The sequence below is a fragment of the Halichoeres trimaculatus genome, unplaced genomic scaffold (assembly GCF_033239565.1).
Source record: "Halichoeres trimaculatus isolate MK-OKI-2021-1 unplaced genomic scaffold, fHalTri1.1 fHalTri1_scaffold_21, whole genome shotgun sequence".
Lineage (NCBI taxonomy): Eukaryota > Metazoa > Chordata > Actinopteri > Labriformes > Labridae > Halichoeres > Halichoeres trimaculatus.
The window spans coordinates 14856320-14883104 of record NW_027437199.1 but is presented as its reverse complement, the minus strand read 5'-3'; the positions used below and the strand labels follow the sequence as shown (position 1 = coordinate 14883104).

Sequence of the window (26785 nt, the reverse complement as noted above, 5' to 3'; positions counted from 1 at the left end):
CTGAAGGACCAAAAAGAAAAAAATACAGAATTACACTTCATTCCTTTTTCAGCCGTAGAGGTAAAAGCCATTTTAAAGCAAAAAATCAAAGCTATGACACAAGTGTTTTATGAAGTTGATGTAAGGATGCCCTAACCTCAGATCCTTATCCTTCCTGTACGACAGCAAATTTGCAGTCAAAATAGACTCAATACACTGCATAGACATGGCAGTTGAATGCCATAACAATACATAAAGGAGTAGACTGCATCCCAGCTGTTCTGTTTGTTTTTATAAACCCTGTCATAGTTTTGTGACAGCATTTAAAAAAAAAAAATTCTGTCCTCTCTAAAATATCCTCTTGTGCCTGTTGCCACAGTGCATAAATAGGCTCATGCTGCTGTTTTGTTGGGCTGTATTTTTCTGCAGGTAGGGCACAGCTTGGTTCTAAAAGACATTCAAAACAAAGCACAGCGGTGAAGAGTCAGAGTTGACTCTGACTGCTCTTGTTAAGTAAGAACACCTGTTTGGCAGCAAACACAAAAACAATCCCATCTGACTCAAAGTATCTGAGTGTGGATAATGCAGATCATGTGAAAGTACCTTTGATTAGCCCTGTGGAAAGATGTGTTTATGACAAGTTGAAGATTTGCCCTTGTAATGCATGCTCTTTAAATGTGACTCTCAAAAGTCATCATTGTAAGGTTTATAAAAACTCATACATGATGAAAGGTTTGAAATTCATTGTGTGTTAAAAAGGGTGTTCAAACATAACAATGTTCTTTACTCCACTTAAAAAAATTATCTTATTCAGGGATTGATTGCTCTTGGCTCCTCTTTTCAGTTGGCTTGATTTGATCTGGGATCGATTGCTCTTGGCTCCACACACACTCCTGCTGTTTTCCAAAGACTTAATAAATCACTCTCTTGATCATTTATCCGCAGGGTAGAGGTGTAACAGTCTGAGTCAAATCTTATTAAAAACATTTTCATTTTCACAGCAAGATTATAATAGACCACAAATTAGGTTTGACCTGTTTTAACATCAAGCTTTTAGTTGGAGAATCTAAGAGTTCTCATTAACAAAATGAGAAATTTCCTCATTTTGTTGGACATTATGTTCTTAAAAAGAGGGTGTGAGCCCATAAATGTCCGAGGTGTCACTTTTTGGACCTTTGAAATACATTTACAGAAATTGTTTCACTTCTTGTTTAAAGCTTTCTTCAATATTTAGACTTGAATCAATATGTTTAACATTTTTCAGAGGTTGGCAATAACTACAGATTTGCTTTTCGGATAATGAAAGTAAAAATTAAAAAACCGAATACTTAAGAAGTTACTCATACTTCTCAGGCCCCACACCTCTTACTTTACCAAACAGCAAAGGGCTGACGGTGGACCGAGGAGGTGTGTAGTCGGGATCCGAAAGGGATCCATCACATAGACACCATCAGAGAACAAAGCCCAGCTGAGGGACTACTTTCTAAGCCGGCCCTGGAAGTACAACCTGCCTCTGGAGCTGCTGATGGTATTAAAAACGGCCTTTGTCCAGTGACTACCTGCCCACAAACATGGCACATAAAGACAGACCTGCCCTCTAAAAGACATCTACAGGTCCAGGGCCAGGACAGATCACTGAAGAACCCTCACAGTCTGGACACAGACTGCTCAAACTCCTCCTCTTGGGAAGCGTTAGAAAGCACTGTGTGACACAGGTGGTTGTCACACTGATAAAAGGTTAGCAGCGACAAAAGACCCATTGTGCTGATTTATCTTCATTTTTATGGACACACACTTAATCATGTCAATGACTCTCTTTTACAATGATACTGAGTCAAATTACAGAGACTTATGAAAGACAGACAACAAAGCGTTTACAGAGATAAAAAGAAAGCTTGATTAAAAGTCACTGACATCCCCTAATGGAATAAGCTCTATCATGAAAATAAATGGTCATTGAAGGGAAACAAAAAACAAGGTCAAACTAAGTAAAAGATCTGCTAAAATTGTTAAAAAGATCCGTACTTTGGATGATAAAATAGCAGGCTCACTTATGTAACACTACAAACAACGGATGAGAATCCCAGTTATGTATAAGATTAGTGAAGAAGGTGGTTACGCTTCTGTGAGAGCTTTATATATCTATATATAGAAGGTATCTTTATGGAGAGAAGACCAACCCAGCGTACAATATTCAGTACAATGAAGGTTGTTTAAGGGGTCACGGCCATTTTATCTAGTAGCTGAATGATAACAGAGTCAAGGTTATAAAAAGTTATGGAGGGGGAGTTACCCACAACCTTATTCAAATAAAGCATTGGATGTATCATTTAAGTTCCTAAAGAAATAGTAATTTCTCATCTCAAGACACCTTGATATTTGTAGTTTTCTTTGCAATTTGTCTTTGGCATCCATCCATTTTCAGAGAGTAGCCTCACCTTGGTTTTTATTTTCATTAGGAACAATCTTGGATCTTAAAATGTGTCTTGTAGGTTGTTCAAAGAAAGTTTTGCCCTGCAGATGAAAATGCAGTAGAGAATATCATCTGCATACAGATTACTTGGCAGGCTGACAACATGGGAACTTTATTGCTGATACAACAGGAAATAAAATGAGACCTAAAATAGAGCCTTGTGGAACACCCTTTTGACTGAATCTGAGTGACTCCTCAGTATAACAGATTGTTTGCTCCTTGAATGATAGCTCCTAAACCAATGACATACATTACTATCAATCTTACTGTTAGATTGTCTTTGTAGTAGCAGAAAGGGATCCAGAGCATCTAAAGCTGATGTAGTTTCATGTATGTGTGATTGAGATATCTGTGACCTCCATGTTTTTCTGGTGTAACTAGTTAAGCATTTCTGTCCCAAAGGCAAGCAGCTTTCATTAGACATCACATCAAGGAGATACACCAGTGTCTGCCTGGCTCTGACAAACTGCACTGTGCAAAAGGACAGAAATCCATTTTCCATCTGAGTCCAGAGCCGAATTCTTGAGCATATTCTTCAGAAAACTCTGCTGCATGATGGCTGACTCCTGCAGTGACCTGAGACATCCTGAGCATCACCTCTCCATGTTCTGAAATGCAGGATAACAGCTTCTTATCCCCAGCACGGGAACCCAGGTGTGAACTGTGACCCTGACCTTTCATTCTACCTCAGACAGCGCAGGAGTTATCGGCATGGATTGCCCCCTTGTAAAAATCCCATCTGTGTAAACACCTCACAGAGAGCACAGAAGCCCCTCAAAGCCTTCTTGAAAAAAAAAAAAAAGCTTCTGCTGGATTTTGCCCTCATCTCAACCAGAGGGCTTTAGCTGGCATTCTCTCAAAGCTCTTTCCTTTGTGAATTTAGTCTCACAGTTGCTTTCCGCGCGTGACTCATCTCCTGTCGATGTTATTTTATGATGCATGGTTCTCTGGTGGAGGGCGAGTGTCTGAAAGCTTAGTCAGTAGAAAAAAACATTGATTTTTTGAAAAATACCAGCTTTCCTTTTTCTTCTCCTGAGAAAATTACATAATCGCTTTCCTTCTTTGTGATGTTAATTTTCTAACTTTATTTTACAGTTAGAAGCAATGCATGCAACAGAATCCAAAGCTTGCAATATGTTCATTTGTTACTGAATCCATGAAAACTCTGGATCATTTTTCCACCATGTTTTTACGTACACAGGCTTTTGATGTGGAACTAAAAATGTTTTTTAAGATAGTGAGTAACACAGTTTTATTGAAGCTTAATGGAGGAGAGTACCTTGTAAAACATTTCTGATGCTCTCAGAGTACTCCTGAAACATCTGTTGTTTCTCTGTTAGCTGCAGGGCAGGAGTGGAAACACTACTCACCAGAAAACAGCCTCCAGAAAATCAATGGCAGATGGCGGTGTAGTAATAATAACAATTAAATATATTTAAATTTCTTTGCAAATGTGCTTTTTGTGGGACACCCAGGTATTATCAACGTGTTCACACTGGGGATGGATCCTCAATTGTGAAGTGTTTACAAGCACAGATTTAAAATATGTCAAAATGCTAAAGCAAATAAAAAGTAGTGCCACCTTATTCCTTTAAGTTGTCTTGTGAGATACACTGATCAAGAAGTCTTTATTCATTTATTTATTTTCATGAACCATCTGCAGTTATATGTCTTCTATGAAGTTACTCACTACAGTGGAAGAAGTAGCCATGCTGGCATCAGGATACATCTGGCTGTAAAACCTCAAACCTGTTGACTCCTGACCTAAGTCCACTTGGTTGGAAGTTAGTTAAGCTAAATGGGGTCTGATTTTAACAAGGTGCACTTTATTTTGAAAGTCACTGTGTGTTTGTTTCTGTGCATGACTTCCTGTCCTGCTCAATCTGCTGTGCGTGAATTAAAGTGTTGCTGCTCTGGCATCTGGTGAAAACAGAAGTCTTCTGTATTTGATCCAGAGTGCACTGACCTGCAGTCCTACAGTTTACATCCGCGAACAAACAGAGCTCTTTCTGTTTACATGGTATCACAATCAGACCAGCGATGCACGGGTAACATCTCGACGCATGGAAAATGTCCTGATTCAATGCACGTCATTTCCGCTTCATCTTGCTGTATCCATAGCAACACCAACAGCGACAGCATGGCGGACTTCCTGCACTCAAAAGACCAAGATTCCTTGCAATCAGAACATGTGCAGAACACAAATCAATGTTCCTTTTGATGGAAATATCCTAATAGGTGGCCAAATATTTGGGTTAGACAAAGAGTAACCTGGGGGTGTTTTGGGGTTTTTAAAACCTGGACTATGAGCAAATGAGCAAATTCTATGAGCAAATTCTATGAGCAAATTCTCTTTTTTCAAAAGGGTTATTGCTAATATTCCAAATATGAAGGGGTTACTGACTGTATGTAAACGCACTGAGTGTGAGTTGACACTTTGACTTGAATAGAAACCTATCAGATCTGATGCCGTCACGGATCAGAGATGCATCTGGTGTATTATAGCTGTGACTGGATACCTAACATATCTGTATTTCAGCAGTAGTTGTCATGAGTCTCATTCACCCTTAGTAAATTTAAGATGAGACCTTAAAATTAGTGTTAATACATTTGTGAATGGGTGAGGAATTCTTAAATTGAAGCAGATACTTAAACACAACCACAAGATTACAGGAACCAGTTCACATGGGAGCCAGTACAGTGATAACAGTTACTGCCATATTTTCATTATGGTTGGGATCCACCTCTGCCTTTTTTCCACTTCTTTTAGCTAATGGTAGAAGATTTTATTGTGTTGGAATAAAAATAGGATGGATAAAGACACATAACAAAACCAATACTGGTCAAACAGATTCATACTCCTACTTTATAATAATAAAGGTAAAAGTTGTTTACTGTCTCCACAAATAGCTCATTGAATGCCAATAGACTCATCCTCAGATTGCAGTTAAAGTCAGCAGGTATAATTTTAGCATTTGTTACCATTAAGATGTTACAGTAGGCATACTAACAAAAAACTGAAACACCAGCTCTTTTAGTTTTAGTTTTAAAGTCTCTGACTTTATGTGACTTTACCAAAAGAGAGTTCAAAATAACTTCTGGAATAATCAGGCTGCAGAATCTGCACGTCCACCCTGTGGTGTTCCAGGTGTGCTACCTCTCAGGGGGATAAAAACGCATCCTCTGACGTAAATAAAATGTCACAGAGAGCCCAAGGCAGAAGCAGAGGGACGATCTCTGGCAGTTTGGCCGGAGGCATGGGGAGCATCTGTGAGGAGGGGAACCAGAGTCTGACACAGCGACCCGTGGGACAGCCTATTTCAAGAGTCATCACTCTGTCAGCTGCACCCAGCACCCAATCTGTCCACATCCACCCCTCAGTGTATTTGTCGCTAAATGCACTGACAGGGGGAAAGGCTGGGATCATTTAACCAGCACTGCCATCTAATCTGAAGCCCTGGGAGAGAAACAAAGCAGTAATTTTCCTGGCAGCAAACAATTCTTCCCTCATAATTTAAAACCCCCAGCTGTTTTGGTAGAGGGGTGAAAGAGAAGGTGTTGTGCCAGAGTCAGAGCATCGCACATGTATTTTATTATCTTACTTTATCGCCAAAATGTTCATACCAGAAACTCCCTCTGCACTTTATGGCCTCGTTTGAAGGGACTGTTGTTGTAAAGACTTAAAGCATGGAGCTCTGTGTCAGTCCAAACCTGCAAAAATCAATTAGAGTTCTAAAAGAGGTCCTAAAAGCTAATTTAACAACTTATCTTACTTTGTAAGAATATATCACCACAGCATTTAATATTCAGACTTGTGTTTGGATTTGGAGCTCCAGTTTACCGAGTCAGTGAGGCTACACAACTTACATCAAGTCTCTCTTTTTTTAATCTGTTAACCTCTTTCTGCCTGAATTAATTAACTATTATAAAAACTAGGGGTGCACTGATCACAATTTTTTGGCCAATCACTGATCTTTAAAAAGCCTGACATGCTGATACCAATTTGGACCGATACTGATTTTTGTATTTTTATTTTTTATAACTGACAGCATATACCTTCAAAGTTCCAATCTTAATTTATTGAAAACCATTAAACAAAACCTGTGAAACAATAAAATCTTTACGTTTTAACTTAAACAACCGATAAAGTGTCCTGAGTTTTAGGTCTCAGAGCAAAAAGCAACGATGGCTGGCTGTCAGACCTTCCCGGGGGTACATAAGATCAGTTTTATATGTAAGGATGGCCGATCATTGATCACCAATCCCCCAAAATTAAGCAAACTGGCACTGATCCATCCGCCCCGGATGGATTGGTGCATGTCTAATAAAAATAGATTGTTTTTTTATGTGTTTTTGTATTCTTACAGATGTTAAATCAAGCATAGACTGTAAATTTGAGTGTAGTAAACACAATAGTTTTAACTTGGTTATATTATATAAATTTATATAAAAATGAGAAATTCATCCCCTGACCAATATATTCTGACAAAGTGAATCTGATGCAATATTTGGTATGTGTACAATATGATTCAACAGAAATAATGAGATACAAAGGTTATTGTTAGCTGCATCAAGACCTGACAGGGTATGTCACAAAAAAAAAACAGATTCACAGGGCAGCAGATTATGGCTCTTGAATCACCAAGTGAACACAGTCAAAGGTACAAGACATAAAGTCTGTTAGGGTCTGTCTGACTACCTTAAAGTAAAGCAGCACACAGTCTGCATCTGAAACAAGGTGCAAAGCACAGGGGGATTTCCTTTGCTCATTATACATTTGCATGCTTTGAGTGTATCAAAAGCTTGCTGTCTGGGTAAAGCATTGGATGACTCGTTTATATTTCATTGGATGGCAGAAGCTAAGGGTTGTTATTGTGCACAAAAGAATTTGTATTGATGAAACCTTTTAATGGTAAAATCTTCACAAATGGAGGGTCATACTTACGATGTGTGACAGGAGCTTCTTTTACTCAAAGGCCACTATCACCTTTAGAGCACTTCTTTTTAATGAATCAGAAAAAGTGTTGCCTGAGAGATAAGAGTGTCACTATCTGAGGCACAAGACATACACCGATAGCAGATAAGATAAGGCTTTTTAAGATTTTTTTTATTTTTTTCTTCTTTTGGAAGGATAGTTTTTAGCAGTCTACAGACAGATTCAGGGATTTCTTGAGCAGACGAACAGGTAATGGTTTGGAAATCTGTACCTGTTGAGTATGGACAGCCAGCATTACTTCTTTAAATCCATGTTTGAAATGTAGAAAAGCATAACATCTTATCTTTAAGCTTGAGTAGGTGCCAGTTTATTTGCAGTGCGTAATTTGCTTGAAATGGTTTTGCATTCTTTCTAAAAAGGTTATATAATGTGTGCTGAGTGACAGGTGTAAGACAGTTCAAGTATGAAATTAATATAATTGAATGTGCATTTCTTTATCAGTCTTTATTCCAGATTGTATCATGCTCTCATCTTTGGTGTTTAAAAGAACAAGACAGTCACATTTTAATTGGACTGTGTCATATTTGGACAAGTATATTTTTCCTTTGGGGGGGTGATGCACATTTATAAATAATACACCTGACACTGCCCAGGTGAAATTTTATATATATATATATATATATATATATATATATATATATATATATATATATATATATATATATATATATATATATATATATATATACATATATATATATATATATACATATATATATATATATATATATATATATATATATATATATATATATATATATATACATATATATATACATATATATATATATATATATACATATATATATACATATATATATATATATATATATATATATATATATATATATATATATATATATATATATATATATATATATATATATATATATATATATATATATATATATATATATATATATATATATATATATATATATATATATATATATATATATATATATATATATATATATATATATATATATATATATATATATATATATATATATATATATATATATATATATATATATATATATATATATATATATATATATATATATATATATATATATATATATATATATATATATATATATATATATATATATATATATATATATATATATATATATATATATATATATATATATATATATATATATATATATATATATATATATATATATATATATATATATATATATATATATATATATATATATATATATATATATATATATATATATATATATATATATATATATATATATATGTGTTGAACACCTCATGGGTAATTTCAGCCGAGCATTCTGATTGGACACAAACACTCTACAATGGAGCTGTTATTCTCATTGTGCACCTCAAGCTGTGCTTTCAAGGTGCTGACGTCTACTCTTGTGTTGACCAAGGAGGCAGTTATCATTCTTCTCTGCTTTTCCTCCCTTTTATTTAAGCCAAATCTTTTCTGAGAATTCTTTCAATTTTATTAATACAACTTTATTCTTTGAAAGTTATTAAACATGTATCTCTGATTATAAGTTCAGAAGCATAAAGTGTTACTTCTCAGTAACTTTAATCATTACATCCTAACATATGGAGGTTACAGGTCTAAAAAGAGAGATTATGTCTCAGTGTGTAGACAGGTTGAGCTGGTGATTGTGATTCATATCACTAAAAGCAGGCATGGTTTTGAAGAACACCAGGTGAGCAATGCGTGGGCTCTGACCTGCCGTGTGCAGCCAGGAAATGAAAAGCCCCTTACGGAGGAGATGTGATGCCTTTCTGGCCTGTAATTATAGTGTGGGGAATTGGCTCCAAATGCATCAGCTTATAAAAAGCACATTCTATGTTTTCACAGATGGTCTCAGAAGAAGAATGCCTGTTTTAACCTGACTGCATCACTTTGTCCTTAATTAGTAATGGAGTCACAGCACATTTAATCCACCCCATGTTTGAATTAAATGTTTTTACATCTCTAATATGTTTTAACATGATGAGTTTTGGTTGGACTCACTTTTGGAATATTAAAAGTAACAGAGTAACTGTCAGTACATTTACATGCAGTCATTAACCCTTTTAAATTCGGAATACTGGCAATAACCTGGTTGCGCAAGGGACATGTAAACACCAATAACCCTTTTGAAAAACAGGAATATGCTCATATTCTGTTTTTTAAATACCTGAAAAACACCCCAGGGTACTCCGTTGCTAACCAAAACATTTGGTCATGTATACGCCTGTCAGGATATCCCCATCGAAAGGAACATTAATTTGTGTTCTGCACGTTCTGTTTGCAAGGAATCTTGTTTTTTTGAGTGTAGGAAGTCTGCCATTCTGCTGCTGCTGTTGTTGTCGCTATGGATACAGTAGGACGAAGCAGAGATATAACGCACATTGTATCATGACATTTTCCATGCGTCGAGATGTTGCCTGTGCTTCAATGTAAATAGGAAGAACTCTGTTTGTGCATGTAAACTGTAGGGTTGTAATGACAAATCGATAAAATGGCTAAAAATTGATTAGTAAGAGCGTCAACAACATTTTTCCATAATCGATGCACTGCTGCGTCATTACTGTGTTAGTCTCGCTTCAGTTTATTTGTCTCCTTCCTTTCTGTGGGATTATTTAGCGGTTGGTAACTAGCTGAAAGTGCATTACTGCCACCTACTTGACTTGAATGTAGATTAACTGAGCTGTGGGGCTGTATGTGTCACATGTAAACAGATCAGCGTGGTGGAGGAGAAGCCGAGCAGGGAAACGAGTAAACAGGGGAATAATGGCAGAGCTGGGAAAGCCGTTTGTCAAAAAAAATCCTGAGTTTGGGAGTATTTCATCCTGAGTAAAAGCACACAGCGTGTTAACTGCAACATGTGCAAAGACCTCGCATGGCACAGCAGTACAACTGCAATGATCCAGCACTTAAAACAAAAACATGTTGGGCTCATCGATGACAAGCCGGGAGCTCAACAGTGAGATGAGGAGCTACAAAATCCCACATACACTCCTTTTATAAGTTGTGAAACGCATGGTATGTCTTTCAGGACTCGTTTTGTCTTTTAATTAAATCGTCACCCTGTTTGACACCCACGAGGAGTTCATTAAACTAATGTTAGCATTAGCGTTAGCTGCTACAGATAGTGGTAGGGCAGAGGGGGTGTACTCTTTGACCTGCAGGTGAAAAGATTGAGGAGACATTTTTATTTATTTGCCTTTTTGGCCCACTAAGTTCTTAATCTGATGACAAAGCAATATATTTTCTTTTATTTTGCCAATACTGTTGATTGTTTGGTTTTGCAAATTTTACTATTATGCATTGTCATCCTTTTTTTTCTGATTCATCGATTAATCGTAAATATAATCGTCAGAGTAATCGATCGCTAAATTAATCGTTAGTTGCAGCCCTATTAAACTGTTTTTTCCGAACGTTCCAGAAACCAAAATTTTGACCTTAACCTGAATATTGACTGGATGTAAACATAGCCAGTGTTTCAATCAAGCAGCAACCTCTGTCTTTTGAAAATAAATCTAAAGGATCTACAGGTGTTGAATTAAGTTAAGCTCAGAAATCCAAGGATAGAATCTGCAAAACAAATTACACCAGAAATAAAACTTTTTAAGGCCTGGTTTATTGTCAGCCCTGTAATACAGAAGAGTTGAAACTAAGTAAAAATCAACCTTTCTTTGCAACAGTCCCCTGTACACAACGTATTTCTGAGCCCCCAGCTGGAGTTGTCATCTAAAGAGCCTTAGACTCACTTTTCACTCACTTCTCTGTTGTAAGATGGCTAGGCCTTGTTTTTTGCTGTTTACATTCAAGAAGTAACACATTAAAGAAAGGACTAAGTGCCAGCAGGACAACTGGCTGCTACAGTTTCGAGCTCCAAGAAGTGAGTTTTAGTGGTGTCTTCAATAACCTGCAATTACGACTAATGGCTGTCGGTGCTAAAGAAGGAAGCGGAGTGTTTGAATGACACCTGAAGTAACTCTCGAATCATCAGGTGTCACCATCACTTAAAGTGTGTTAAGAGGTTGTGTTCATTACATGACTTTCTGGGATGCCAGGTTGATTTAAAGCGACTGGTGTTGGCTTCACATTTAGTATTCAGAGAAGAGAGAGGTAACTGCCACTTTATGTAACTGCAAAAAGGAGGATATCACAAAATGTCAAACTCAAGCTTTGTCTCCAGCAAGGACACTAAAATTTTGGTAAAAGTGAGTGCAGTCACAGCAGCATTTGTCAGTAACAGATGGTTTCAACCTTTGAGGTAGTGGTCCATACTCCTAAAAGCAACATGAGCAGCACTGTGCTGAAAAATCCCATTAAGTCTCGTGGTCGTGACTGTAGATCAGCTGACAGTGAGTGAAACAGAGGGTGTCTGGTGCTTTTACCTAAAGTTGGGTCGTACTCCCAGATGAAGCGTCTTGTCAGAAACCTCACCACCAAAGCTGCAGAAAACAACAGATAAAGCTCAGAATATTTCAACATCAACAAAAACATGCATCAGAAACTTAATGCAATGGTTTTGCTCTGTACAAGAAGAATGGACTCTGGGTGCATGTTGATGAGCTAATAATAGTGCTTATTAGATCACCCATGGTTCCATATTTGCACATTCACTAATGATAATTCTACTTTAATAGCTAATCAGCTGTGGCCAGTGTTAGGCCACAAGATTTAAACCACTTTAATACTTTTCTCATCTAAATGCTAATTTAAAAACAGAAAATCAAACAGCCTTCAGGATGAAACATCAGCTCAAGGTTCATTAGCAGCTTCTCTAATGGGGAATATAAGTGTTTTCAGCATTGACCTTCCTCACGTAGAATAAAGGCAAGCCAGTGACTCACACACTTGATGGTTTCCTGGGTAATCTGCTACAAAGAAACGTTTATGTCCTTGTTTGGGACAGATTTAGAAGAGCATCACCTGCTTATGAAACAGAGGTAGACCAAACTGTCTGTGTGTTGCATGGCAGAGTCAATCACTTGTGAACACATCATCTGAACCGCAGATGCGTTAAGGGGAGTTGTTTACCTGAGTGTGTATTCTACAACTCTAGCCTCATGCCTCAGTTAGCCCCTTACAGGTGTGTGTCTCAGCTTTGCAGCTTTGTTGTCTTAACACTGCGGCCCCTTTGCCTAAAACTGTTTGATGGGTAGGCATGGCATAGCTTTTGGAGAGCACAAATACACTTCTAACAGGAACAGGCAATGAGATCATAGAAAACGTAAACTCAGAAGTCATTATAAGTTTGCCAAAACATTCAAATGGAGCAGTTTATCCCTTTTAACTAGAGAGAAATTAAATCAAAGTTTGACATTCTGGGAGCTGTCTTTGACTGAATTCCTTTGCAAGAGTGAGATGAAATGATTGACCGCTGTTATGTCTGGAAGTGAAGCACAACGCTGCAGCCAGAAAGTGATTAGACATGGCTCAATTTGTTCTTGCACATAGCAGTAAAAAAGCTTTGGACCAAAGATAAAGTATACTTGATGTTTAACTTTGTGTACACAACCAACAGCGTCATGAATGTAATTCCATACATACTGGACGATAAACTATGGACGTTGTCAAGAGGGCACATCTGAATTTGAAAAGAGAAACATGGTAGGAGTTAAACAGATTTGATTTTCATGTCTACTCTGGTTCTCGGCGGCCTGCTGGGAGACAGATTCTTGACCAATGGCACTGCCCACACTCACTATTTCCAACATTTTCCTCAGTGCAAGGGTGTAATGGACCTGTTTGTAGCTCTGCTGGTTTCGGCATAAAGTTGAACTTGTCCAGTTATTTTGACTGGCATGTTTGTTGTGCAATGGTAATGATGCAGACTTGTCAATCAGCTTATCTTTAAAACTTTCAGTCACATTTTCCCCTGCTGCTGTGTTGACTGTCATATCCCCTCTGCCTCTAAACTTCTCCTAGAGTTTATGTGCATACCGATCTTCAGGTCCACAGGCAGTTTTTTTTTTGGAGGCATGGACAGCAAACACACCAAACCAACTCTTGGGACCTGCTGCAGCCAGTATGTTCCTGTACACATATGTAAAGCGAGTATATTTTTGGCCAATAGATATATTTCCTCAAATCTACGAACAAATCAAATAAATTTTCTTCATCAGGACAGTGGTTTGGATTTCAATTGTGACCTTCATAACACCATTGTTGTTAAATGTTTGACGCATGTGAACTTCCAAGAGCAATTTTTTAAACTGCTTTATTCCTTACATTTGCTCTCATTAGGTACTATAAGAGTCACAGCCTTGTGACGATTTTGTCAGACCGTTTCAAGATGTTCTGGTTAAATAGAAGTTTTTGCAAGTCAACGTGCACCCTAAATGGTAACTTAAAATATTTATGCGCATAAGAAAATACCTGCGTCCATAAAACACTGTTAGTGTCACAGAGATGGGGGAAGCTAGACACTTCTCATAGTTTCCCGGTGAATGAACCTTTGCTGCTCCAACCATCACTTTTAACGCCATCATCTTCATGCTGATTGGCTATCGCAGCTTGAATGATTTGCTTGAGCAAGCAAACTAGAAAAGCACTCAGAGAGCGCAGACCTCTGCCAAGCATATTGTGATTGTCACCAACACTTTAGTCCTACTTTAATGTTATACTCCCTTTCAGTTGCAGTTAGTTGCAAGTTTGTACGATAATTTGTTACCTGCCACTGTTGAAAATTATGATGACCCAGTACATATTTAATAATCCGGATCTTAGTATCCAGAATATTACCAGGATCTGGATCATACTTTTACATCTGTCAGAAATTATGGTGACCTTGTCTTGTGTTGTTTTGCAAAACAATCTGACCATTTATTGTGGAGTTATATACACATATGGTGAAAACCGCTCTATCTCACAATGATAAAGAATCCTTTAAAAAAAAGTCCTGGATCCAGACAGTGATCCAGATCACCTACAAAATTTCATCATTTCTTCTTTATTCCATTTCGAACATTTCTTGAAAGTTTGATCAAGATCAGTTTGTTGAGTCATGCTGTTCACAGACAAACAGACAAACAAACTATCCCAAAAACATAACCTCCTTAGTGGAGGTTGATCAGTATGCTGTAGCGTGTCACTTGCGTCTACATGATGTAAAAAAACAAGGGCTTTCTGATGGCAAAGCATTGAGAGAAATATTTTTAAAATGAACATGTAAGCTGAGATGACTGCTCGTGTCAGCGCAGCAGGAAATTTGCTCATTTTCGTGGCAGACTCAGCCTCAGCTGCAGAAGCTGTTGCCTAGCTTGGGTTCTGTTTCTCACCGAGGCGACCAAGCTGACTGGCATCTGTTCTTGCTAATTAATAGTGACATTTTACTCATACAACCCCACCTAAAAAAAACCCCTGAAATGTCCCTTTAAGCTAGACTAGACAAAGCAAGGCTGGATCAGCATATCCAATGACTGCGTCAAGTAGGTCAAGTATTTATTCTGTCACTATAGCAGCACGGATTTCCAAATGCAGGGGATGTAAACAAACAAGCAAAAAAAAAAAAAAAGACGTCCTGATGTGCTTCATAAATCAAGCTACAGGACAAATTATGTAGACTAACATAATGGGTATCAAAGGGAGCTTTTTGGCTGTCATGTGCCTGAACAACTCCCAATAGGCCTGAGTGGTCCACTTGAGTCCAAACAGAGATCCCTACCTCTGCCAACAGACTTAGCTGCCACTTGCATAAAGGAGACAATAAGAAAAAAACCTCGCCTTTGAACCGGGAGAAAAACCATCCCTCTTTAGCAGGCCTGTTTTTCAGCGCATAATTAGCCATGACAAGGAAAAGAAAGAAAACCTATTATGTCAGCTAGAGTGTCACTGCAACGTTTCATTACGCTTCTAAAGGGCTCAGGTCCTGCCGTCGAGCACCAGGCAGTGTTTGATGATAACTGAGAGCCTGCTGCTCAAGTTTCTATTTGTCATTGACAGAGTAACTGTGGAAACATTACATCACTTTGTTCATTAGCATGAGCCCAGTGAATGGACTCAACACAACATGTATAGAGAAACAGGAAGGTCTTTCAAGTGGTACGGATCCAGGGCTTTGTATTCCTTCCCTGACAGCTTGCTGTAGCCTTGTGTTGTGGATTGTTCTCCTCCGTAGACCACATTTCTCTTTCCTTCCTAACACACTTGATGTGTTTTCAGCCCAAGGAGGAGTATGTCATACAACTTTCAATTACTCTTTGAATGCACTGAGAGCAGAGAAGCAGCAGATAATTTGTCACGCTGTAAAGGAGCCAGGCTGACACGCATGTTTCTTCTCCGGGCACACCAACTTCTCCTTTAGGCACCCGGTTTCCCACTGAGATTATTCTGTGGTGTTTGTGCTACAGTGGCCTGGATTTCAGGTAGAAAGTACAATCAATGGAGTGTGAAGTCCATTTTCTCATTAGAGGTAACTGCATCTCCCGCCTTTCACTGCCACCACAAGAAATGTACACAGAGGAGAGAGGAGCCTTTGTTAACAAGCGTCAATATGGACATTGTGACCCAAATTCACCAGGGGTTTGCTGAGAGAAAAATGTGTGCTGTATGACAGAGCTGAGTGGATTACAGAGGCAGACAATTCACTGACCTTGTGCAGTGACAGGAAAGCTGATAACTGTATGTCTATATGGAAATAAAAGAATCCACCATTGCACCTGTCACTGTGATGAATATATAAGCCATGGGCAGCTTACATAACTGGAAATGGGATATACTGCATTTCTTTTTAAAACCTACTGGAAGATCACATTGCACAAAATATATCCACATAATTTTAAAATTTGCAGCTCCTAACTTCACATACTGGTATTTTTTTCTTTTATAAAAAAAAAAAAAATGCAGTAATGTTTAACACAGAGCTCCGGACAACTTGGACTGACTATTGCTGTGCACTGGGCTGATGTTTGACTGAAGATTTAAGTTGTTTACTGTTTGTAGAGAAATGTTCACAGTTAAAACAATTTTCACCAAAACAATATTTCCACTGTCTAATGTTACTTTTAATCCATTTGTTTACAGAAACTAAATGGTTCCTGAGGCATGTGTTTGCATCCCTGTGTGGATTATGCAAATCAGACTAGTGTTGTATGGAGGTAAAAAAAAAAAAAAACTTGTTGCAAGATGCTGCCAGACCAGTAGAGTGCAGTAGCAGGAAAACATGACAGCCATTAAGATGACACCATAACCGAAAGACAGAGGATGCGTCTCAAAGCGATAAAGTTCCACCCTTCCTTTCTCCACCTGCGTCATTCACTTGCGTCTAAGTCCCTCCCACCAGAGATGGAGAGAGACGTGAGGAAATGAAGAGAGGAGAGAGGATGGAGGAGATTGGTTTTTAGAGCAATGGGACATCCTCTCCTCCGGCCTTTGCTCTCATTTGCTACAATGAGAGTTGGCGTGAGGCATGTGTTTGCATCCCTGTGTGAATTATGCAAATCAGACCAGTGTTGTATGGAGGTAAAAAAAAACTTGTTGCAAGACGCTGTCAGACCAGTAGAGTGCAGTAGCAGGAAAACATGACAGCCATTAAGATGACACCAAAACTGACAGACAGAGGGTGCGTCTCAAAGCGATAAAGTTCCACCCTTCCTTCCTCCACTTGCGTCGTTCACTTGTGCTTTAGTCCCTCCCACCAGAGATGCATGAGAGAGATGGGAGAAAATGAAGAGAGGAGAGAGGATGGAGGGGATTGGTTCTAGAGCAATGGGACATCCTCTCCTCTGGAGTGTCACATGAAGCGACGTGTTTCAGTGATGACGGCATCAGCTGATCACCTCTGGATCATCTTTCAGTCAGTTTTAACAGCTGTTTGTGCGTCTGCACATGTGCGCTGTAATGTGATTTGTCTGTTCCTTTAACCTGTTAAACACACACGTTACCATGAAGAAAACCTGCTCTCTGTTCATTCTGTGTGCAGTTTAGAAGATCACTTTACCAGTAAAATTCGTAATTGTTAGATCATTTATGAATTATTCAGCCTTTATCTAGATCGTGAACTCTGAATTCATTAATGTAACCTAGTTTATTGCGTTTCAGAAAGATATTATTTATAACATTTCAGTATTAATCCTCCATTTTATTGATTTGATGATGGTTGTGTTCAATGTCTTGTGCTTTAAACTCACAACAAACACTTTATTACCAGATTTATGATCAGTTTCTGAACGATTCTTTGTGCCTGTCCTCAGCTCGCCGTTTCTCTTATTAAACTCTGTTGTGTTTTTGAAGTTTCATGTAGAGAAGTCTGAGCCGCTGCAGCGTCCAATCAGAGAGTGATATTCCATATGGGGGCGTGTCTACCAGTGAAAAGACTTCCACAAAGCCAGCTCTCGTGTTTCCTTGATCATAGCTCTTCCGATCAGTCTCCTCCATCCTCTCCCCTCTCTCCTCTGAGGGTAATTGTCACTTTGGGACAGTCTTCAAAATGGCGACAAAGAAAGTACTTCGGGAGCTGCAGAGGAGATAGGACGGAGGAGGCACGAAATGAATGCATTGAGACGCATCCAGAGTGGCTTAGTACTGTGCGAAGCTACAGTCAGAATATTAGCATGCAGAGAGATTCGTTGAATCAACATTTGACGAGAGACAAGCGCTAGTGGCAAAGCTGTTTCACTGCACAAAACTATTGACTTAAAGCGTGAAGGTGAAATTTTTGAAGCTATTCAGAGATAAACAATTTAACCTGGATAGACCTTAAAGTGACTTGCTGTAATTTTGGTTAAGTTTTGCTCAGCTTGGATAAAGTCTTTGCTAACAGGGTTTTTGCAGCACTGAAACTAATGGTAAAGATTTTATCACATATCAAATACACAAAACGTGAAACAAACAGAAGCAACACAGACTCAAAATTGACACAAAGCATTTTTTTTTTTTTTTTTAGCTGCATGAAGGATGAAACACAAGCAGCTGCTAGCGCTTATTTCCTGCTGCTCCTCAAACATGACAGTGTGGCTGTTTGAAAAATGTCCTGACATGTTATCTGAAGATGACGCCATGTAACACCTCATATGAGGCACCTTCAAGATAACCAACACAGTCTCTAGAAATAGCCTGTTGTTCATCACTTCCTCAAACTAAAGTTCAGTCTTCTTCTTCTCAAACAATGCAGCCAAAGCCTGTACAAACACGTAAGAAGTGATCTGATTTCATCAAATTATCAGCCCAGTTTTCTGATTTAAAATGTACAAATCCTCCATGGGAGGTGTTTGCCAAAGCAGGCTTGTCCAAAGTGACCTAATCACATTAGTAGCAGAATGTTGGACTCATAGCAAACAAAGAGAGAGCAATTAGCGGCGCCCATTGTGCTCTTTTTTGAGTTGTAACTTAGTTACTGATTGAACAGTCTTTATTGATTCCCCACGGCCTTCAGACGGACACCTGCGGCTCTTTGGTTCCCCTCCCGCCACAAAAATCTCTCTTTTACAGGCTGAAAAGGAGAAATCTCCTTGTGCTGTGCAGCTGCAGTCAAGTTTTTAGACTACCTATTGTGTTCATGTCAAGACGGTTCATATCACAATGGCCAGCTGTGCAGAGGAGTCTGGAGGGGGAACGACTGGAACCAAATCAAAAATATGACAGGAGAAAAATAATCCAGCATTCAATATAAAAATATATATATATTCTGCCCTAAAAGGAAGCTTTTTAAATTCATCACGACTCCTCAATAGTTCCCTCTGAACTTGATGAAGATTAAATCTCGTATATAGTGACATATCAGGGGCTTTTTTGAAAACAATATTCTCTTAACAAAAGTAAAAAGCCAGACTGAGAATGTTTCATGGACAAAGATTCAGCCGATTTAGAAAAGGTGGAAAGAGTTTGTGTGTAGTTTCGGTTTTGGTGACCCCTGCAGTACCTTTTCTCTTTTTTCTGCTCCTGTCCTGTGAAACTATTACTGGATGATTTAACAAAATCTTACCCTACATTCATTTATGAGGCACACCACTCTCTTTAATCTTTGCTGCAGAAATGAAAACACAGGCCTTATTTTCACTGCAAGTTGTGTAATTCTTCTTGGACAATAATTATTTGGGTATGTTGGTGGAAAAATTATCACTTTGAGTCTATATTTTTCTTAATAATCTTATTTAGTTTTAACTATCATTGCAAATTATGTTTTATACTCAGTTGTACAGCCAGCCAAGTGACGAAAACCAGTTCCTGTTGAGGATCGATAAGAAATGTTTCAATCCATCAATATCATTAGCCTTTGTGCTTAACGCTTCCCTTATCAATTCTTTACATTGTGCCGGGCCTTACGTCAACTACTCTGCTGCAGCTATCTTAGCTTAGCAGTTAGATAACGTTTCCCAAGAAAACTCTGATTCAGGATTTTCAGCTTGAAGTTTTACTGAAGAACTGACTTCATAAAGAAATGTATAGTACTCTCTCTCAAGAGATTCATATTCAGTACATTCCAAATGGTATAAATCACCTTATTTACCAAAATAACAAAATAGCACAAGCTTGATGCTGGCGTATATGGGAAACTGCATTGATATGCTTGCTGTTAGCATACATCAGTATAACTTCAGCTTTCAGAATATAATTTCAACTTTCATCACAGAAACATATCACATCAACCCTTGGAAAAAAAATACTGAGAATTTCAAATGTCAAAAGCTAACAGGCTAATGAAAGGCTCATGGCTGACTTCATAACTACGGAAAGGTTCCAAACAACTTAAAACATTGCTATAACCACTTTGAGACACTAGATGGCCTACTTAAATTATAAATATATTACAACACAGTACATCAACATCACATTGTGTGCAATTTTTACCTGTTTCTGTATAATTATGCCCAGAAATATCCAGACTCAGGGACCATTGACATTTCATTCACTTGCAGTATAAACTCAATTAAATGTTGTTGACACAAAAAACCTGTAAAGCTACTTTTTGTACCAAGAAAATTCACAACAGGAATTGTTAAGGGAATCGATAAAGAATCAGATTGATAAGTAGAATCGATAAGGGCATCTGTATTGAAAAAATCTTATCAATTCCCACTGCTAGTCATGATAAAGAATACAGCCTTGATCTAACTGAAAGCAAGAGAAGACTGTCTTTTTTTTTCACTGCTTTAAGTGAGCCGTTGTTAGGTTAGACAGTAGTTTACAGGTCCTTTCTTCCAAAAATTAAAAAGGCAGCAGCTAAATCCAGAAATGAAACCATATAAAAAATGGGCAAAGCTCTTGCTAATGTAACGCAGATAATGTAGCCAGTTGGGGGTCTTAAATGCTATTAAACTTTTTACAGAAATAGATTTTTTTTTATTGTGAAGATTAAACCTTTGAAATACGTACTGACACACACTGAAGATAAAATGAGTATGTCAGTACGTATTATAAAAAGTGAAGAACTGGGAATGTTAAGCAATATTTGGCAACTCCTACATTATTATAGTTTCACCTGTTGGTGAAACTACAGTTGCCTTTGAGGACAAGAAGCCTCCGTGATGCATGATTAGTTTGATTACATACTGTACCTTTAGATTATAGTGTCACAACACACTTTTGCACACACTGTTTTTAATTAATTGTACTATGGGTGCAAACCAGAGTACAAACTGCGCTTCTTTTTAATAGCTAAGCTATACCTACACTTTGTGCATTCTCTCCATCTCCTTGACTTTATTAGATCCCAGCAGAATTAAGATTGCACCGAATGCACAACATAAAAATGCTCCCGCATGACCACATAAAATTAGCACAGCACAGAATTCGGTCTTTTCTCTGCTCTCGTCTTGGCTGGTTATGCTAATCAGGGGTCCCAATTGATGTCACCAGACTTATAAATTGCCTCCTCTGCCAGTGGGGAATGTTGTTTTTCTTGCATATTTGCGTAAATTGAAAGGAGGTGAATCATTAACCAGCTGTTTCCAGGGTTAAATTGCAATCCTGTCAGGAGAAATGCAGACAGCCGTTGGCCTGCTGCTGTGCTGGCAGACAAGAAGCTCCAATATACAAATAGTGTGCCCTCAAAGGACAAATAATTTGGAACGTAATGACAATGAGGCCATGACATGAGGATTTCTTACATCCTTTTCTTCAGACTGCAAAACACAATTGACATTATTTGCAGATAATGTCAAGTACTTTGAGTTTGTAAGAGTCATCTCCGGTTTTAATGACAATGAAGTAACTATTGACAAAGCAGGCCACCTTTAAAATCAATATGCTGCTATTCTTACCATGGACCATGAGAACAGAGTTATAGATTTGAGTGCTGGGTGCAGTGAGTATTGATTTGTGATTTCCTGCAAATCCACGCACCAATCCGAGTCAAACTGAGAAAATTAACGGAGCATTTTAGTGCAGCCTATTTGAGACAAGGTTAATCATGAGCATCTAAAAGGCTTTGCTGGAAGTAATCTATGTGACCAAAACAACCTCACTACATCACCTACAGGAAGGCTACATGTGTAATGAAGTGAACTGAGAGGAGCAGCTGCTTGTGCAACAGATGATAAAACAGATTGTTGCTTTCAGAGGTCACTGGTGTTGAAATAGTCACTTCAGGGTGCCGTGGTAAATTTATTGAAAAACAAATTGGCAACAAAAGCACCAAAACCACTTCCTGAACAGTAGGTCAGGCCACTGTTTCCTGTCTGAGCTTTCCCAGAGTTCCTTTCACCACCACTCACTCCCTGGGGCACCTCAGCATCCCAAAACCAAGCCTCCCTAGAAACCTTGGATTGACATGTAGCTGAAGGAAATGCATGCATGTGTGTGGCACTGATTTGTTTTTAAACTCCCCAAAGTGCCAGGGGAACTATTCAATCTCCATCTGCTGCCAAATGTAAATGACAGAAAGTCAGACATCACATCATCTGAGGGCCTTTCCACATCAGATTACAGCTTGCGAATCAGACTCTATTCATGTTTGGTCTTGGATTTAACAAACATGCTTTTAGAGAGGGTGTGGGAAGGTTGAAGTGAGAGGAGTAATAATAACACACAAGGCAACAGTAAACATTTCTTCTCCCACAGGGGATGAGGTCACTGTCTGGGCCAATCAGAAACCAATATTCCACATTGTGCGAGTAAGGGTTGGTGGTGTTTTTCTACTGAGCCAGACACAGGTTTTCAATGAGAGAGCAGTCAATGAAGAACCAAGTTTAGAGAGAAATGGTGTGATACCACCTTAACCACATAACTGACACTATTATTATAAAACACTGAACTGAGCAATTACAGGCAGCAGTTTTGTTGGACATGTCCTTGTGTACTTTAAATGTTGGTAGGGTTAGAGTAACTGTCTGGTAACAGCTATTTGGAACAAAAATGCATTTCCAGTAAAGTTAAAAATTCTAGATCCGTAATTCATAAAACTGGGTTACTTCATTAATATTACTCAAGGTAATTATATGCAACACAACTAACTTTTTGTCACATATAGAGATGCTTTGAGGAGGATCTGCTTTGATTATACTCCCTCGTCGTAAAATAATTTTAGCAAGGCATGTGTTTGTTTTGGAATTTAATGGAGATTGGATCCAAACAAATTTTCTTTGTTGAAGACAAGACAACGACGCGCTGAGGTAATGTTTTTATCAGTACAGTTTCGTAGCGCTATGTTTTGAAACGTGGCATCAAGCAAACGTTGTAGCAGCCGGCTACATGTTAGCCCAGTGCTCTGATGTATCTGTAGGCTAACGTGACAACAAGTAAACACTGTCAATTTGTAAGTATTTTAGTAGCTGTTTATATTTATAATACATTTATATTAACGTTAGTGAATCCTGGTTAGCTATATCCTGCCAGTCATCTACCAAGCAGAGCTAATGTAACCTCACTCTTCATTTTATTGATAGACTCTCAAGTTTGAACAGACCACTGCAGAATAACTGATGACTGTGGGTTGGAATGAACATTATCACAAACAGTTTAGCCCCTGTGTTACAGAGTGATACAGCTTGAGCTAAAGGCTAATTAGCTTGGGCTGTATCACTCTCCTGTTTAGATTCTTCTGCTCTTCTGTCCTTTTTCTGTCTGACAGTTAGGCTCCAGTGTCCACCATCACTACAAAATTAATCATAGAAATCGTTTTAGCAGAGAAAAACACAGTGATCTGTGTTTTATCTCTTCTCTCTACTAATCTTAGTCAGCCAGCGTGGTGTTGTCATAGAGTCCAAATCAATTCGGTCCTTGACGACCCGAACTGGAAACTAAGAAGTAGTAATTTAAAATAACCAGGAACCAGTAATATTGGCCCTGATAATCTCTTTTTAAAAAGTGGATTAGGATCAGGCATGTATCTAGAAGGAAGACTTTTTCAAGATCACTTTCAAACTCTCCACAGCCCCTTTGAAACAACACACTTTGCACTGATCACATATGTGCAGAGCATCAGTAGAAGTGAAAAGATCTTTCACTTACGTAAAAGTAACAGTGTTTGTTGGGACATGAGGTGAAACAGAGTGAGTGCAGCAGATAGATTGTGAGTTTGATTTTAAGTCTTCCAGTGCTTCCAGTCTAACTCTCCTTTTTGTCTTTGAAAATAATCTGACCATGCTTTCTTTTTGCACTCACCATACCAGGATGAGTTAGTTTGATGGCTGTACAAGAACAGCCGAATCATGTACATATTTCAAAACTTTTAGATGATGGTTTTAAATGATCACCCAGACAGTTGACAACTGAGAAGCAATCAGTGAGATGAGGCAGTTTCAGCAGCATCATAGATCTTAAATGCCTCAGCTGAAATTGTCTGCCAGGAAGAAGTAATTTCCTTAGACAAAATATTTGATGTCCAGAAATGAGACACGCATGTGTCTCAATCTGAAATCAAAGGCATAATCTCACATTTCGTATGTATGACACGTCATAAAACTTGTAGGACCTGGATGGAAAGCTCACCATCCGTGTAGCAACAGTGACTAAAAGAGGAAGGTGCTTATCAAATGACCAATAGAGCCATCAGCTGCGTAAGCTCTCTGTTGTTGTGAGTCATCACATTTATGCAGCTTAGGTACGCCTCAGGAATTTATCAATGTGATCCAAATGAGTGGTTAAAAATTGCAACCCACACTTATCCGAAAATAAAAGAATGGGGTTACATGAGGAATAATTTCTTTTCTAAAATATGAAATCAGTTTTTTAAGCAAACATCATCTCTCATTCTCAAGATAAGATTAGCAGGATCAAATTATCCTTACATGACTCATCACTCTTCTCTTCTCTGTCTGTAAATGCATCACTCATTAGTTACCCAGCTTGGCAGGATCTTGAATTTCATGAATGATTTAAATAAATGAGATAAGGAGAGCATTCAGTTAGACTGCTCTGAGAAAAACAGACAAATTTACAGTTTAATCCATGCTTAATTAGTTGTTACCTATTAGAGACTTTTTTTGTAAACATGGGACACTTATGGTTGCTAGGCGCTGCCCCGTTGGCCATGGCTGCCTTTTGCAGCAGCTCTCTTCTTTGTCCGTTTCTTGTAATTTTTTCGTCTCTTTTTAGTAATCTTTGTATTTGGAGTGGATCATTACTTTGTATGGCTCATTTGTTGGTCATGGACACCAAACTTTTTTTTTAACTACTTTTTCTCCTGTATTTGTCTGGAGATCCTACATGTAACCATGGCTGCATTGTTTACATGTGAACTCAGCTGTTAGCAGTCTGTAGCATGTCAATGCTAACTGGTGTAAGGCCTGATGTCTTCCCACAAGGTGAGGAGAAGGAGGTGAGGACAGCGTGCTGGTTTTCAGGTGTGAGCTAAGAAGTGACGACATGGACCTGTCCTTCCATCCATCATTATTGGGAACGTAAGATCTATCTCCAATGAGATGGACAAGCTAGCCGTGCTAACCCAGCAACAGAGGGAATACCAGAAGGCAGGGTAGCATCATGCTATTCACAGACATGGCTAATGGGGCTAACATCAGACACCAGCGCCACATTGGAAGAGCTTCACCTGCTGTGAGCAGACAGGATCCAGGAGACAGAGATGTAGCATGACTGTAGAAGCTCAGTCCTGGACCCTGTGGAGGTGGAGGCTGGCTGAACTGGAGAATGATGGACACGCTGTCATCATCTATTTTGATTTTCTTAAGGACCTTTTTGCTCTTTCTATACACTTTCTTACTTTTGTTTTCTTGATTGCTGCTGTGACTTCAATTTCATTGCACTTGTTACAGCACAGGAAGCTTTTTGAGTTCCCATCCCTATCTCACCCTGATCAGAGCAGACCCAACAAAAAAAGCGCTTATATCGACATTCAACAGACGCATGTGTCTGACTGAAACTCCAAAAAAGCCTGAACGACCCAGCAGTGTAAATGAATCCATCCCTGTAAATATTAGATAGCAGCCTCCAGTTTGTGACTGGCAGACAGCCTAACATTTCATTTGTTGCTCAGCAAACACGTTCCCTGTCACCATTTGGCATTTTGAAAGCTAGATTGGTTTTGCTGCCTCAAGCCAAGCTCTCATAATAAATCAAGCTGCAATTAAACCATCAGATGCAGCGTTTTTCTGCCTGAGTCATTAAACCGTTTCCTCTATAAATCTCTAATGCAGAGAGATTTTCTGCCATCATGAGCTTTGTAATTACCTTCGCAGGAAATGTAGGTGAAATGGGGGATGATTATCTACATTGTGTTGACAAACTCTAAGAAAAGCTTTCTCTTATATGTGTAATATTAAACCCAATAGATTTTTCTGCACCTCTTTTATTTTGGTTTCATTACCATCAAGTCTTCAAGCCAACATCAACCATCCTTTCATCCAAAATGTTTCTGGTAAAAAATCATAAAAACTATTTTGCAATGTAAACTGTGTCCAATACAGCAGACTCGCTGGTTGGCAAAGTGGATCACAAGAGCTACCTTTGGTTTCTGTTGGTTTTGGCGCCCCCTATGGTAATCTTATCCCTCTGCTGATTCTGTCCTAGGCAAATGTAAGAAGTTATTACTGGCTTTAGTTTAAACAGTTCAATATCATTCATCGTGACCATTCACTTTTTTAAATGAGAGGCTGTTCATGCAGCTTTCAGTTAATCCTGTTGCTTGACACCTACAGTTTTATGTAATTTAAAAATAACATAATGAAAAGAGTCTGTCCGCAAACAAATGATTTTGTTTGGTTTTAAATGCTCAAATAAAGTATAAGTATTCATTTCAGTAATTTTTATAACATGCAAAAAATCCCCACAGGAGCTTTAAGTCTCAGGTATACAAAAGTGTTGTCATGCAAACAGGCAGTTGTTGGATTGCATACTAATGCTAACCCTGAAAGAAATTCAAATTGGTACTTTCTTTGTTGGTATCTGAAGTCTGTGGTGCACACAAAAATGAAATGGAAGAGCGGAGAAGCAGATT

The 26785-nt window shown here is 38.4% G+C and overlaps 1 protein-coding gene across 1 annotated transcript in view; it reads right to left on the bottom strand.

Annotated features, from left to right (window-relative positions):
* The window catches only part of rerg (RAS-like, estrogen-regulated, growth inhibitor), a 53469-nt gene that overhangs the window by 4880 nt on the left and 21804 nt on the right, over positions 1 to 26785 (bottom strand). Inside the window, exon 3 of the mRNA XM_074698469.1 lies at positions 11844 to 11900. Coding sequence (XP_074554570.1) covers positions 11844 to 11900 — 57 coding nt within the window. The remainder of the gene's footprint in view (positions 1 to 11843; positions 11901 to 26785) is intronic.